General features: G+C 34.2%; 1 protein-coding gene across 5 annotated transcripts; it reads left to right on the top strand.

The window, feature by feature from the left end:
• The first annotated feature begins 4,094 nt into the window (after positions 1-4,094).
• LOC117904689 lies at positions 4,095-14,164 on the top strand. 5 transcript variants are annotated; one of them, XM_034817430.1, is made up of 8 exons: positions 4,095-4,211; positions 7,678-8,670; positions 8,764-9,279; positions 9,395-9,476; positions 9,689-9,755; positions 12,489-12,674; positions 12,812-12,872; positions 13,451-14,164. In XM_034817430.1, the coding sequence occupies exons 2-8, from the start codon at positions 7,917-7,919 to the stop codon at positions 13,648-13,650; spliced, it is 1,866 nt and encodes a 621-aa protein (XP_034673321.1). In that variant the 5' UTR covers positions 4,095-4,211; positions 7,678-7,916; the 3' UTR covers positions 13,651-14,164. The 5 variants fall into 5 exon arrangements, with proteins under 5 accessions (XP_034673321.1, XP_034673322.1, XP_034673319.1 ...); XM_034817431.1 differs by having other exon boundaries at positions 7,678-8,894; positions 9,015-9,279; XM_034817428.1 differs by having other exon boundaries at positions 7,678-9,279.
• Positions 14,165-16,713: the final 2,549 nt, after the last annotated feature.

Below are 16,713 nucleotides of genomic sequence, written 5' to 3'. Positions count from 1 at the left end.
ATTGGTAGCAAATAGAGAGCCTTATAAGAATGTGATGCTTCTAATTGTTAGCTTATATGCCTTGAGAGTGTATTTTACATCACCCTTCGTGATAGTTTTGGTTTTGGGAACATTGTTGTTTGGTGTAACTAATGTCTTTTCTCATCTGCGTACTAAACATTGGCAATCTTAGGACATTGGACAGCAGATAGAACTGATGACTGAACTTGTTTCCCAAAGTTGTTTCAGCTCCCAACTTCCCATGTACCAGCCTTTGAGATCAGATCAGAAGACATCCCTTCCTTTAGACCCATGATTCATGCTGGAGGCTTTTGTCAGTAGCAACAGCTAAATGATGTTGCTCCCACCACCTACCCATACCAAGCTAATCTCAATTTCTAAGTTGTATTCCTTCAAATATTGACTGCAAATCTAGCAAGTCTATTTAGTCTTTACCTACCGAGGGTTACAATAGACTCGATAAACATAAATTCCTCGAAAGTTTTTGATTCTTTGGATTTGTTGTAACTTAACCCTATGATAAACATAAATTTGATCTTCATTCTCTCGTATATTCCTATGTTATAGTTTAAATCATCTTGGCTACAGGTGTATGGAGCCCCAGTTTGACCCCGTACAAACATACACAAATGAGATGGTGTTGGCTCCATCTAGCCTCAGGAGGCTGCACCACAAAGTCACAAACAAACTCTAGCTGAGGATCACAGATCTGCAAAACAGAAAATGAAAAACATCAGCAAAGCCAACTGATGCGAGGGAGGCCGCGGCGCAGATCTGAAAATAGGAGAAGGGAGAAAGGAGGGAGAGGGAGGAGTGATCTGAAACCAACGGCATGAGTGCGAGTCGGAAAGACATGATTTAAACACCTTTCTTTCCGTCACACATATGCCATAAGCTTCACAAAACTCCACCCTTTACCATTTTTCCCAATAGCACCTTTATTCTTCACCTCTCTGTCTCCACTCGCTTTATATAGTGTAAACTTCAACCCTAACTATCTTCTCCACCGTTGGATCAAACCATCATCTCCCTTGCCCACTAGCCAATCACAACATGCCACATCTATAAGAAGGTGGTGTTTATGGATAAAAAATATTTGATACACAGAATCCTAGGTTGGGTCAATAAGATGGCAAACCAATCAGAAATAGGGAGAATTAGCCATAGGGTGGGTTGGATATAATAATTAGTAAGAGAGGCTCACTCATTTCAATGATTTTTTGGAGGATAATTTTAGCCTTCAATATGTTTTTTATATTATTTATAAATAAATTTGAGATTTTCAATTATACGTTGCTCATACATGATGATGATAAGTATTGGTAATCAATAGTATATTTCTCAACCTGAAAAAATTATTATTCACTTTTGAACAATCAAGTGACTGTATAAAATTTTGCTATTTTTTTTTAAAGAACCTTATAAAAAATATAATTTTTAATATCTCATAAATAAAAACCATATCTTAATGTTATTATATTGTTTTAGATATGAAACATACAATTAAAAACTTTGTTACCATAATAGAATGAATAATTATTTTTTACAAGCACTCATCAATTGAATAATATATAAATATTCAATTGACTAACGCACAACTATTAATGGAATAACTTACAATTATTCATTGGGTGATACAACACGTGAAAAAGCTAAACAAAAATAAATTAAATTATGTTGTAATATATTATAATGATAGTGTATTTGTATTGTAAATATAATATATTTATTTCGTACCCATATTTCATTACAAAAGTAATAATTTTAAGAATGTTTATTTATACCCTATTGGTATTAACACATCGTAGCAATATATTAATAACATTCATCAAGTGCACTGAAATTATTTAATAATTTATATATATATAAACTACGAGTCTTGTGAATTCAAATTAGTATTTCATTTGGTTTTATAAATTATTTATAATATAAGTATGTTATGAAATATGGTATGATCATACAAAATTATCATTTTTATAAAAAAATTCAAAATTTTCCTAATTAAATTTTATTGTAATGTAAGTGTATTTATATTATAATTATAACATATTTTTATTATACATGTATTTTATGATAAAAGTAATAATCTTGAATATCACTTTTTATATCTCATTAATATTCAGCATATTAAATATATTAACATCATTCACTCAATGTATTGAGAAAAAAAAAAATTATATATGAAAATGAAGAAAAAAAACACTATGCAAAGGAAAAAAAATCATATAAATTTTTTTAAAATTATTTTATTATACAAAATAAAAAATGATAAAAAATTCTCCATCATTTTCTTATTCTTTTTAGATAATTTAAATGGAAAATTAAACCTTTTATCTTCCTTAAATTTAATACAAAAACATAATTTATCAATTTAAAATTAATACATATATATATATATATATATATATCATCATTTTTATTACATAATAACAAAACTTATTTTTTCTTAATAAAATTAAAAATTAGAATAAAAATAAAGAATGTAAAAAAAAAAATGATATTTTGAAAATATTTTTTAGAAGTATTTTTTGTTTTAAATAGTAAATTTATATAAAAAATTATATTATCAAGGGTTAAACCCAAATTTTTTATTTAAAATTTGATTGTCAATAATTACAATAAATGTGAGGGTCACGCACCATAAATGTCTTAACAAATCAAGTGAATTGTTTTAAATGCATTGAATTTTAAAAGTTTTAGTTGAATGACAGTTTTGATATTTAAGTTTATTATTGTCCTCCCGAATAATTATCATAAGAGACCATCCTTTTTAGTAATTATTCGATCCAGCCCACCATTTTCGATAATTCTCCCTTAGAAATATTGTTCTACTTTAAGTGATTGACTCATCCAGTAAACAAAATGGATCTTTTAAATGAATCCTTATAAACATCGATAACCAAATGGTTCATGATTAAAACCTGTCAAATGATTAAATATAGTTCAAAGTAAAGAAGTGGCTAGGAAAGAACAAAATTTGATGTTTTGGAGAAAGCTCGAAACTTCGGAGATTCAAGGGATACAAACATAATACTCCTTGAAAAAGTTACTACATGTAGCAATTAAGGTTTGTCATCTATGATTAGGTGGATAGAGAATAACATTGGGTAAGTATTGACTAGTCAACCTTATTAATCTAATGATGTCATTATGAATATTTTTGGTTTATAATTGACAAATTAAGGTTATGCACACAATCGTTGTGAAGAGACTTATTTTACGTTGATGATGGGATATGCCAATACCTTGGTAGACATTCATCATAATTATTTAAATAGTATTACTTTGATTATTGATGTAAGTACGACCATATCTCATGAAGCGAATGTATATCTTATCAATCGAATTCATCATTCATTATTTTGGATGACCTTTTTTTTTTGTTTGACACTCGAGTTCTAAGTACTCTCATAACATTTATGACCATCACAAAACACCATTCATCTATATTCGACTTACAACAATACCTACAAAATTAACTTGATTTTGAGTCAATAATTTTTTATTTCGAATTGGGTTAGACTCTTACATGCAGCATTCATTTGGAACCTTAATTTTGATTTATTTGCACTTTTTTTAAATGACTTTTTAACCATTTCCAATGAACGGGGTTCAATATGATAAAAAACTTAGCATGCACTAAAACATGATGCTATAATCATAATCTCATTTACTAAACCTTTTAATTGTCTACTAAAATATATCAATTTTATCATATAAGAAACAATGCGAAGAAAAGGAAAAATAGAGAAAAAAATATAAAAAAAAAGAAAAGGAAAAAAATATAAATGGTATTTAATATTTTACTTAGACGGGATATCCAGAAAAGATTTGAAAAAGCTGGGTTAATTTTTGAATTTGGAATTATTTTATTTTGTTTTAATTTTTGTTTTTTTAGCCAAATATTCTCGGAGAAAAGAAATTAGTATGCAGAGGACTGCGACGTCAACTATCCTCCCGCCCTGTTTGGAAACTAGACTTTGGTAAACCCTATCCGGATAAGGATATGGAAACCCTAGTTTACTAGTGTTTGGATGCACGTAAAGGTAATAATTGTTACCATTCGCGAGCACCCGAGCAAAACCCCACTTTTACACCAAGGCCAATCTCAATTGGATCTCCCCCACCTTGTTCGTCTATCAACTGCACGCTTTTTCACCTGCACGCTTTCTCACCTGCTCCTGCTTCTGCGCTCAACTCGCTGTCACAATGTATGCTTGTCTCTCTATAATCCTTTTTTCTATCCACCATTCCATTATGCATATGTAGTCAATTTGTTTTTGAGGAAAATCGGTGATTGGTTGCATTAGTCAATGAGGACTTCAGTGTTGCAGAGTTTATTTTGCTGGTTTTGTACTGGGCTATTCTGGGTATTTGGTATTTTTTCGCATTTTGATTCTTTTTCTTTTAGCTCTTAATGTTGTGATCTGGTGTAAATTTGTAGTTCTTTTAGTTGGTCCTTTGTTTGGTTGCCGAGAAAAGGGAAAAAATTTGGATTTTGAATTCTGGGTATTTCGTATGATGGGTGCCGAGAAAACTTGAGGTTGAGTCAACTGGGTCTGGTGGAAGTATTTGGCTCAGGTGAGTTGAGTTGGGTTTTCTGTTTGTGGAAAGAGATGACAAGAGTTGTAGGGCATATTTTATGGTAGCACTTAACTGTCAAGTTACCCATGGGAAATGGGCATCTGATTGCATATTAAAGTTTGTTCGATTGGTTTTCATAAAGCTCCTGTTTGAGAAACCAAAACCCTAGGAAGCTGATTCCACCTCTGGTTGTGATCATCATTGTACTGTTCATGAGAAATTTTAACTCTAGCAAGGTTTTATTCTGTAATCTGTATCATACTTGGTTCATGCTGGCAAGAACAGCTGATTTAAATTATGCTAGCGAATGCCAACTCCTAAAAGGGCAATGGTAATTAGTTTCATTGCTCACTCTGCTTCATCCTCAATAGATTACTGCAGTTTTAAGGGTCATTGGTTACATTCCTCATTGTTGACTCTTAACTCATTTGGTGTTTTGTTTTCCTGTTTTATCATATTTTATCTCATTCATTTTTTTCCCATAGATTGGGAAATCGATGTAAAAGACGTGTATACATATATGAAACACCTAAATATTGCAAGAATGAGGTTTAAAATAATATAAAAGTAATTTCATCAAAGTTGCATGTGGTAAAAGAGGCAAATATATAACCTGTTTTAGTATATGCATCAAAACACTACAATCTTGAGGAGATCGGCTTAATAGGATATGATATTTTAATATTTGAATTAATCATGAAATCTAAATAATAAGTCTATTAATAAATACTATTATTCCAAATGCTCCAAGTTTCAACAGTCCCAAGACCAAAATACTATGAACATCAAAAAGAAACTATAGGTATGCACAGTTGCAACTACATATTTGTATGACCATATATATATTGGTCAACAGGGGGAAGATCAACTATTATTAAAAACATTCTATCAACTCTTCTAATATTCTTCATGCCCTGATTTGTCATTCAAGAGAGATTTTCCACTAGAAGATCACCCAAAAGGGAAGAAGATTCATTTGGTGAGTTGGTTGACAGTGTGCTCGAATAAAAAGGTTAGAAGGCTAGGCATTATAAAGCTTGCTACTTTAAATAGAGCCTTGTGCAGTAAGCGGTTTTGGAGATTTGTTAATGAGAAAGACAGGCTTTTGAGGAAGGTCATCAAAGGAAGGTTTGGAGAGTAGAAGGGGGTTGGGTTGCTCAAGAGGTAAGGGGGTGGAATTAAATGCGGTGGGAGGAGATCAATCTTCAAACCACCATTTTTGTTGGAAATAGTAAGAGGACAAAGTTTTAGTTGGATAGGTGGGTCAGAAAAAGTTCCTTGGAAAAAGCATTTCTTCTTTCTATAGTCTTGCTTCAGCCAAATTTGCAAGAGTGGAGGATCTTTGCCTGATTGAGAGGGGTCAGAGTCACTGGAATCTTTATTTTAAAAAGCGTTTTTAGGAATAGGGCCTGGAGGCCGTTGATAGGCTTATGAAGAGTACCATTTTTGTAAATTTGATTGAGAAAAGGGAACATACCTTCTTGTTAAGCTAGGCGGAGAAGAGATATTCCAAGTGAATTCTTATACGTCTTGTGTACTTTGGTGTGCCACTTTGACATTTTATTAATATTATTTGCATTTACCTATCAAAAAAAAAAGAAAAAAAAGAAAAAAAGAGATTTCAAGTGAATTCTTTCTACAATTTGATGTGCTTTGGAGATCATTCTCTTTTTCTTTGAAAGAGGAGGTGTGGGGTTCATGTGCCCCTTTGAGAGCTTGTTTCTTTGCTTGGGAAGTAGGGTGGAAGAAAATTTTAACAATAGACCAAATAATGACAAGGGTACTTTTGTGAATAGATGTAGTCTTTGTAGAGCTAATTTAGAATTGACAAACCATATGTTAATGGGTGTCTTGATTAAAAGTGATACAATAATCCTTGATTGGGGAAAATTAACTCCATGTCAAAACATGAAATATGACCTCTTTTGGGCAAAAATGCCTATCACTTTTTTTTTTAATGCCTATCTTATGTAAAAAAGACCGGGGGGGGGGGGGGGGGGGCGGGTTATGTTTACAACTCTAGTTATATTTAGAATTTCCAAAAGCAAGGTTATTTTTCCAAATTAAGAATAATTTTATTCTTTTGGTGCAGATATTCCTAGCATATTATTATTATTATTATTATTATTTTTGGGAATAAAAGAGTTTTTCCAGAATCAATTAAAATCTCTTATTGAGTTCGAAGGCTTGGGAGTTGGGGCATGAATAAAAGGTCGAGGGATGTGTGTAGAGGCTTTTTGTGGTGCATTTGGAAAGAGCTAATAGTTGGATTTTCAATGAGGTGGAGGTATCTGACTAGAAATTTAAAGAGGCTTTTATTAAATCCCTTTGGGAGTGGTCTAAAGTCCTGTTGGGAATGGTTTTGCTTGACTTCATTGATGGCCTAAGTCGAAGATAGTTGGTTTTTGTACAGTTTCCTATGTTCATTCTCATCCATTGTAAATTTCGAGTGTACATGGGATGTGCCCCTCTTTTTGCCAGGCACTGGTTAATTTGTTTCTATAAAAAAAAAAAAAAAGGCCTTCCAAGTTCATCATTATTCTCTCACACCCACCAAAAATGGGGACGAAGCCTCAAACAAGAAACCTGATTTTAACTTAAAAACAAGAAGAAAGTGGAAGTATGAACTAACTCAATTTCTCAGTGCTTTGAAGAAAATTAATATATGTGTCATTATTTATAATAAAAAAAAAGGCATCAGAGAGAGAGTTTTTTATAGCAGAGGCAAACTAAAATGGAAATTAATACATTTCTATACTTTTTCTGCCTCCAGAATGAGGAGGATGAAGTGTCTAGAGTCTGTTCTTTTCTGTTTTCAAATCTATATATGAATGAGTTGTTTTCTGGTGACTTCAATTGTGCATATATTCTGTCTTTGCAACTTGTTTTAATTGAGTAGTAATGTTATGTTAATCATGTTTCCAGCCTTATCCTCTATAATATGGTCAATTTTTCCATTAAAAATATTGAACTGTTACTTGGGTCCTTTGGTTGATTGCATGATTATATGTGGCAGCTGCACAATGTTTGAAGCTTGTTTATTTCTTAAGCAATGTGGAGCTTATTTTTGGTTTTGATCAACCATTATTGCAGGTCCTAACTCAGAAAGGGGTGGAAATAATTAGAATAAACTGTTTACATCTTCTGAAACTAACCAGGAAGAGGCTACACAAAGAAAATAAATTGTGTGGAGATTGATCTAATGAATGGAAGTGTGATAATTTCTGAACAGAAATCCTGAAACGTCTTGGAGAAACTAAACTGATTCAATTGAGAATCCTGCCCCAGAAACTGATTCATATCTACAGTCTTCAGTCAGTATTTGCTTAGAGATGGATTTGGAAGTGGCACCCTGTGATGCAAGCTCTAGTCTCTGTGCCCAAAAGAAGAGAAAGAGGTACAAGAAAAGGCACAATTCCATGGAAAATAATCATACAGATCATGGTCATCGGGAGGGTACTTCTTCAATGGAGAATAGACCCCTTGGTAGTGATTCACCTCAAGAGCCTCCAGATAATAGCAGTGCAAAGCTGGATCTGGAAGCCCAACTTGATTCAGATGTGAAAAGGTCGGAGAAAAACAAAGGCAGAAACAAGCATGAGAAGAGACGTTATTCTCTGGAAGATAAGGCTTTAGGCTATGGTGCTTCAGAAGAGGGTACATCTTTAAAGAACCTATCAACGGAACAAAAGTCTGCAGTTAACACACGCTTAAATTTGGAAAAGACTGAACCTAGTGCAGAAGTGGGTTCATCTCATAAAAAGACTAATAAGGGAAAAAGGTGGAAGAAGACGCATAATGACTTCAAAATTAATGGTACAGATCATGATCTTTGTGAGGGTGGTCATGTGCCTAGCACAGATTTAACAATTATCAACCATTCTGAAAAAGCGGATGTGAGTTTTATTTCATATCCTAGTTCAATAAAGAACCATGATGACAAAGCTGATGATGATGCTGCTTTGCTTGAAATGAAAAATGATGTTAATATCAATAAGAGGAAGACAAAAATCAAAACCTATGGCAGGAGAAAGACAAGGTTCTCCAATTCCTCAGAAAGTAATTTGGAATCTATGAAGGAAGATGGTATGAGCTCCTCAACGCAGGTTGTACAAAGTAATTCAACTGGGGTGTATTCTTTTAAACATTCACTTAATGACCCTGGATCTGTCCTTTCAGGGAATAAGTTGGCAAGGCTCCGGGTGGAAGATGGTACCTCAGTACATCCTCTGAAAGATATTGCAATGGAGGCAGCCTTTGTTAACTGTTCAGATAGTAAACCTACATCTGAGAAAAGGAAGAAGAACATGGTGAGCAATTTAAAAGATGCTACTGATGAAACTAGTTTTGTAAAGATGCCAGTTATCCCTGCTGGGAACTCTGAACCTGTAAATGGGGTTAAGCTAGATAAGATGAAGGTTGCATTGCAGGATGAGGCTGAGAACGTGGAGGAAGAAACTGAGGTGAAAGAAATAATTCCTTCTTCATCACATTTAGGTGCTATAAAAGATGATGTCAAAATAGTTAACAAAGAGGAGAATCCTCCACATACATCACAATCTCTTCCAGAAAGAGCTGTTAGTTGCCATTCCAGAAAGAAGCTCCTTATACTTGATGTGAATGGATTACTTGCTGATATTGTTCCATATTTTGTTGAAGGATATAAACCGGACATAGTAGTTTCACGGAAATCAGGTCAAAATTGTCACTTAAGGCTTGATCTTTTGTTGAAATGTGTAAACATTTTATTAATTATTATTTTCTTTCCACAGCTTAGTTCTAACCTGATTCTGATTCTTTCCTTTTTCAGTTTTTAAGAGACCCTTCTGTGATGATTTTCTGCAGTTTTGCTTCGAAAGATTTGATGTTGGTGTTTGGTCATCAAGAACCAAGTACTCTTCAACTTTTGACTAATCTTTCTTTCTCCTTTTCTTGTTTCTCCACATTTGGAATTGCTCCTTCTGGAAGAACCATTGTTTTTTGGAAGTTCTAATATGTGTCTTGGATAGAAAAATGTATCAGCTGTATGTTTGTGGATTAGAAAATGTATTACAGTGTGTTCAACATTGTGCGTTGAATGTTTTGCCTGCTATTTTGCTTGCAGGAAAAATGTGGATATGGTGCTTGAATTTCTTATGGCAGATGCCAGACACAAATTGCTTTTTTGTTGGGTAAGCCATTCTAAGATCTTGTATCAGTTTGGACTTTCCAGTCCTGTTCCCTATGAAATCTCTTTTCAACTTGCATCGGACATAGTGCTATGTTTACTGCTCCATAATCTTGAAGTTTTTGCTTAACTGGCTGCATAAGTCTGTCAAAGTGCTACTTTTAGTTCTTAGATCAGCCACATGGTGTTGCTTCATTTCAATGTCATCGATCCAGAACTAAACTGAATGAAGATGGCATATTTCGCATTTCAACCTTTGCAACAAAGAATTAATAATATAACCATAGACTACAACCAAATCTCATATGCATGGATGATGCTTTGATTTGTAATCACAAGTTGCACCAACCAAGTTTATAATAGCTAAACTCATTGTTTGATGCTGTGTTTTATTGATTTTTGAAACTTGAAAACCATTTTGAGTTTTTGTTAACTATTCAATGTCTTTTCCCCAAGTGAAAGCCTAGCTATGGACTGCACTCAATTTGAGATTTCTCTTTGGTTAAGTTTCCATAAGCTACAATTTCAAGGCATAAACTAAAATAATAAATATTTTGAAAATGTACTTTGAACTACAACTTATGCAAATTAGCATGAACCTTACACCTTACCGGTTAAGATATGAAAATATTTTCATCTTTAAGCCTATTATATTATTGGTTAAAAGGTAGTAAGGTTAAAATTTGATAGATCGGAAATAAATGACTACATAGAAACATTAACACATGTCTAAAACATTCTTAGAAGCTTGAAACTTAAAGTGGAATTATTGTTTCAATGAATGCTGGAAAGTGTTATCCCAAATGAACTTATTATCTGAATGATTTCAATATTGACCTTGAGGATGATGGTAATAAAAAAAATGGAAATTTCTCCTTGAACAGTTATTTTTCTTTTATTTTTTTATTTATTTTTAAATATGAAACGTAATACACACATACACACACACACACACACACACACACACACACACACACACACAAAAGGTTGTCTATTTGTGATGTTCTGTAGTGCTGCAAAGTGAAGCCAGTTGATTTCTACATTATAAAGAAGTGTCAATGGTCCATGCAAGTGTATAGTTACAGTTATGTTGTTATGCTTGCATAAACATTAGTTCTTTTTTGGTATATTAAGTGGGTCTTATAGGAATTTGGAACTCTTAGTTTAATCATATTTATTAGCAGCTCAACTGAAATTGGAACTTAGAACATCATTTTCAAAGTTTAGCTAGTTTATGTTCTGGATTTTATTTTATCTTAAGAAAAATGGTAGTTGTACAAAAGAAATGGCTCACATATGGGGGATGCTACTAAGCAGGAGGTATACCAGGAGCACCAAGTCTGATGATACTTTCCCTCTTTTACAAAGTTTGGAAGTTCTCTCTTAGAAGCTCCGTAATTGATTCCCTTTTGTTTTCTCCATGTGTTCAAACATGTGAAAGGGACCTATTTTATTCATGTTTGAGGGGAATTTTCCATTGAAGGTGACTTTTCTCAGTTTATGCTTTCTTATTTCACAGATCCATGGTCCATTGAAGTATACTTACAGTCGCACATCACCATAGTTCCCTTTTAATTACACTATATTGGTTAGGACAGAAATTGAAACTTTCGTGTAAGAGTATTTTTGTGAATTCTATGCAGAATCTATGCATTAAAATGTTGCTTTGTAAAGTTGAATCATCAAAATTCTAGTGCTCAGTAATAATATATCTATGATATGTTGAATGTTTGTATTTGACTCCACTACCTGAGTATTTTCGTGAAATTGGTTACATAGAATAATAAAGTAATAACATACTTTATTGTTATAATATATGTGTGGGCTACACAATATGGAGAAATTAGAGACAATACATATTATGTTTTATAAGTTGACAAGCTCATAAATAATCTTAGTATATTATTTTCAGTTTGGAGTATCCATGGTATGTGTTACCATTTGGGTGACACTTTGGGAATTCATAAGAATATATACCCATTTTTTTTTCAGAAATTCTGTGTGAAGGGCCACCTTGAATGTGTTAAGTTTTCAAAGAGGGTTTTATGTGATCCTCAAACTCAATTGAATGTCCTTAGGATTCGATACATATCAATACATGCTTTCCTGTAAGCAACAACTCGGGTTTTATAATCTCATGTTTGTAATATGTTATTTCATTATCATTTCCGTTTTGATGAGAATTGCTTTTATCTCCTCTGAGTGGATGTTAATTTGAAAGAACCTTTCACTCCATCCATAAGTTCTAGAATTTGAAAAAAAAAAGAAAAATATAGACCATTTTGTCATTGTTGACACAATAAAAGTCTTGCCTGTCCTGAGGAAGGTTGGCTGCAGTTGATCACCACATTCATATCTATTTTGATTCTTGTTCTTGGGAAATGCTTCTTTCTTAACTATGTTTTATTGTTTTTTCTGCTTAAATCTGAATTTTTAACTATTCTGCTTCTGGCCATAAAACCATTCAACAAATCATCAAATTTGTAGCAAATTCAAAGCTGAAATGAGGTTATTTTTGGTTTGCTATTTAAATTTTATTTCTGTACCTGTAATGCTGAAAGCTTCAGCCACTTGAACTTTTCACAATAACTGTATCTAAGCCATGCCAGCATTGCTGAATTAATGACTCTATTAGCCAAGCCACTTCCTTTTCTTTGATATGTATTAGCAACTTCATGCTTTCAGATATGGTTTTAAATGTGTGAATGACCATTGAATCTTATGATGATTTATTCAGGATCAATCCCAGTGTACCAATACGGGATTTACTACTCATGAGAATCCGCAGAAGCCCCTGCTTTTAAAAGAACTTAGAAAACTATGGGAAAAGCATGAGCCAAATCTTCGATGGGAAAAGGGAGAGTATAATGAATCAAATACATTGTTGTTAGATGATTCACCATGCAAGGCATTGCTGAATCCTGTGAGTTTGTCATCCCTGCCCACCTTTTTTATCCATCATTTTGGAGTTCTCAATTAGATTTATCATTTTCATGGCTTATTTTACACTTTGGATCTTACCTTAATCTAATAATCTGGGTTAACTTGTCATTTGATCAGGCATACACAGCAATCTTTCCCTATTCCTATGAGTACAAGGATGTTAAAGATAATATGTTAGGTGAGGCACCCCAACTTGATACAGAGTTTTCAGTTTTGAGAAATGTAAGGTGCACAACAGATGGATTGATATGTGAAATTCATATATGGATTTGGGATTCATGGCTGACCCCACCAAAAAAGTGACCTTTGTGACTTCTCTTAGTCTTGCTATTACTACCTACCGTCTCATTCAAATGATTCCTGGTTTTTCTTAGAATATCCCAATTGTTTCAAATAGATCCTAAATATCAATCTATGCTCTCCCTAGTCCTTCCTTAAAGCTAAAAATTCATTCTTGAAATCCAACTTTTTTTGTTTTCTTGCTAGTTTTTGTCATTAATTTCTATTTTAATTCATTCTGTGAAGCCATGCCAAATCCTGGATTTGTTTCTGTGGTTATAACTGGGTATAGGCTGTCCACAGGTCGTGGTTGCCCCTCTTTGCTGTACAAGTTTTCCATCTAGTCTATCTATTTCCATCCTAATGTCATCTCTTAGTGTACCTTAGATTTCTTATTCTGTTTAGCTTTTTTGTGTATCTTCTATGCCTTCTGTGGAATGATAACCAATGAGTTTTCAAATTTGTGGTTTACACTAGCAACCGGAGGCAAGCTTCGGGTTTACCTTGAAGGGTTAGCCATGGCTGATAATGTTCAGAAGTATGTCAAACATAATCCATTTGGTCAACGGGCTATCACAAAATCGAGTGCAACCTGGACTTACTATAGTAAGGTTGTTAGCAAATACTCATACACACAAGAGGAAGATGGCAGGAATTCTCATGCTTGTCGGCAGTGATGAGGTACTACTTGAGAAAGCTTCAATGGAAATGCTAGTAGGTGTTCTCACAACTGTTGAAAGATCCCAGAATGATTCTGATGGAGATTCATATACAGTTGTTCTGATAATCAGAGTAGCTCTACTTCAATCTGAGAGTCGTATGTGTGCTGCAGCAGATGCTACAGTTTTTGACTTTGAACTTGAGATGAACAGACCCCTTTTTTGTACCAATGGATTATTCATTTTCTTGCTTCCATATGACATGATAATTTTAAGATGTGTGTTGCTCATTCCTAAATTAAGAATTATTTTTAGTCTGTTTCATGGTATGTGTACCAGATAATAGGACTGAGTCATGATTTACTAAGTCGACAGCTCTTCTTGTGATATGTAGAATCTATGGGTACGCCCAGAAAAAGAGAGGCAAAGAAAGGAAAAAGAAAGAAAAAAAAGAGAAAAAAGGGTTTCAGCCCATATCTGATCTCCAAGCAGGTCTTCAATTATATGATATCTCTCAGGATTGTCTTTGTTTCTTAACAGCCTATGCTTTTAGTCACAAGGGTTTTGTACATGTCTTCTCTTTCATGGCTCTTTCATTTATAATCTGTACTGTTCTTGTTAATTGAAATGCTGATACTGGTTAGAATTTCATTCTGCAAATTGCTTCTGGTATTATACGTTCCCCAACAAAATGTTAAATTCCACAGGCGTGATTAGTTTTCTTTTGCCATCCAGCTTCATTCAGTGGGAATTCTTTGCTAAGCTTCTTGAGGGTAAATTGACAGAATTAACAAAGAATATGCAGTTGTTTTCTTTTCTGTAGTGTCTGTATGCTTTTGTGTGTGGTCAGGGCGGGCAGGTTCCAAAATTGCTTTAATGAATAAATGCCAGTTCTGTGCTCCAAACCACAATCCAGTTGGGTACATGGCAGAGGCCGGAGGAGGCCAAAGATGCAATAATGGTAGCTAGATAAAGTAGCTAAACAGATTTTGGCTAATAAAAATTGAGACTTTTTGATGCCCATCCTCTTCACTGTCGCCATCCATCTTCATCAAGCAGGTTGGTTGCTGACCACTGAGCAAATTTTGTGACCCAACCACCATGCCCACAAAGCTTGACGCTTATGAAGAGTTCTCATGTGCTTCTATTATTATAAGCCAAATAGGTAGAAGACGCCAATCATATAAGGTTTCCATGTGCCCCAACTAATATCACAAAAAAGGCAGTTATGAATTATGATCATGCATTTCTTCTTCAATAAAAAAACTTGGCACCCTCCTGGAAGCTGGACCCACCACTGCAATCAAGAAAATGGTCCCCAAGGTTCAGGGTTGGGCCCAATGGACAGGTGGGTAAGGCCCCATCAACCCCAATTAACTATCCCTGTTAAGGATAGTAAACATGGGGTATGGGCCACCACCCAACTCATTCATGAATGGGTTGGTGACTTTCTAATTACCAACCTCTCATGTGCCTGAGATGTGGTTGGATTCTAATGATCTGGCACCCCCAATTCTTCACCCCCTTCATTTTTAGGGTTGAACCCCCCTTTCAAACCCAAATTTAAGTGTCATTATTCTTCAATAATTGATGACCCTTCTTCAATTATGTGCCTAAAATCGCTGTCATTGATGCTAACAAGCTAATTATCTCTCTCTCAAACAAAAATCATATCTCAATGTAGAAAGAGACAAGTTCAATGATGTATGATCCATGTGTTACTTTTGTGGCATTCCCTATAAGGTTCATGATATAATTTTTGTAATTTTATGTGGTATTCATTATGCATGGGAGGGGGGCATAATAATAAAAGGGAAATGTCCTAGCTGGTGGCACCATTGTGAAGACCCCCAAGCAGGTTCCTCCACAAAAAATAGGTCCAAAAGTCTGTTCTTTGTGGTAGGTGAGTTAACTTTTATTCAACTATACTAATCATTCTCCACTTGAAGTCCTTCCATTTCATTTCATTTCATTTTTAGCTCCAACTGTTTGAATTAAATTTTGATCTCGCCCCACCTTTAAGTACCTTTAATTGTTGTACTATAACGACTTTGGCATGTGTCAAAGCGCTTAAAATTGGCAAATACATGTAAAGGTAGGGTTATGTTGCACTTGATTAGTTTTGATTCTTTTGAAGTGTGTTGCACAAATCATCAAGAAAGTCAAGTTCTACATATATTTTGTTTTTCCTTCTGTTTGGATCACAGGAAAGCTGATTTTGCAGTTCATCTGTCACTTTTCTTACAACCCAAGTTAAGACTCAAGTGATTCATAACCCCAATCGGCCAATTCTCATTTTCAACCTTGATCAGAAAACAAAGTAAATAACCTAATTTACCCCAAGCGTCAATGGGCATTTAACATTGAACTCTCACTCATCTTCTTCAATAAATCTTTGTTCCTTTCAATGAACTCCAAAGTCCAAACCCAATCCAACAAAAAGGCAAAATAACAGAAAATAATAATAATAAAAGCAGGGAAATAAGAAAAATGGACAAATCCATCTCTTTCTCTTTCTCATCATGTCTTGATATTATTGATAATTGGATAAACTTTCGGAGCCTGATCCTCACCCCCACCACTGGAATATAAATCTCCCACTTATTAGCCTGTGCATGGAAAGGCTGGCTTTGGTAGGGCTAAGATGCTGAGAAAGTAGGACATCATGTGGCAATGAAGGGAGGATAAATGAGTAGTGTTCCTTGAAACATGGGTTAGGGTGATTGAGATAGGTTAGTTGGTCTTGCCTGATGGAGTTGAGGCAACCCACATGTGATATCTTCACTTTATGCATGTGGGAAGTGGTGGGGTGAGGGGGGAGGGGTTCATCTCTTCTCCAAACCCTTCTCTCACTCAACATATATACTTCCCCATCACCTTTCCAATCCCATTTCCACATTTGTCTTCTTTGATGTGCCTCCCATGCACATCCACATACTAATTCACATTCATGAACCCCCATTCAATCAATTCAAAATCACATTGTAAAACAAAGAACAAAAACAAAAAAGAAAAAGAAAGGGAGAGAGAATGATTTCCATGTTTAGAAAACAATTTCTTTGATCTACTAGAAACATAAAA

Source organism: Vitis riparia, chromosome 17, assembly GCF_004353265.1.
Source record: "Vitis riparia cultivar Riparia Gloire de Montpellier isolate 1030 chromosome 17, EGFV_Vit.rip_1.0, whole genome shotgun sequence".
NCBI classification, from domain to species: domain Eukaryota; kingdom Viridiplantae; phylum Streptophyta; class Magnoliopsida; order Vitales; family Vitaceae; genus Vitis; species Vitis riparia.
This window is presented reverse-complemented; position numbering and strand designations above follow the sequence as displayed.

Coding starts and splice junctions, on each gene's coding strand:
- LOC117904689 (XM_034817428.1), top strand. CDS start 7,917: ATGGATTTGGAAGTGGCACCCTGTGATGCAAGCTCTAGTCTCTGTGCC. Junction 9,477..9,688: donor GTTTGGTCATCAAGAACCAA/GTACTCTTCAAC, acceptor TTTTGCTTGCAG/GAAAAATGTGGATATGGTGC. Junction 9,756..12,488: donor ACAAATTGCTTTTTTGTTGG/GTAAGCCATTCT, acceptor TGATTTATTCAG/GATCAATCCCAGTGTACCAA.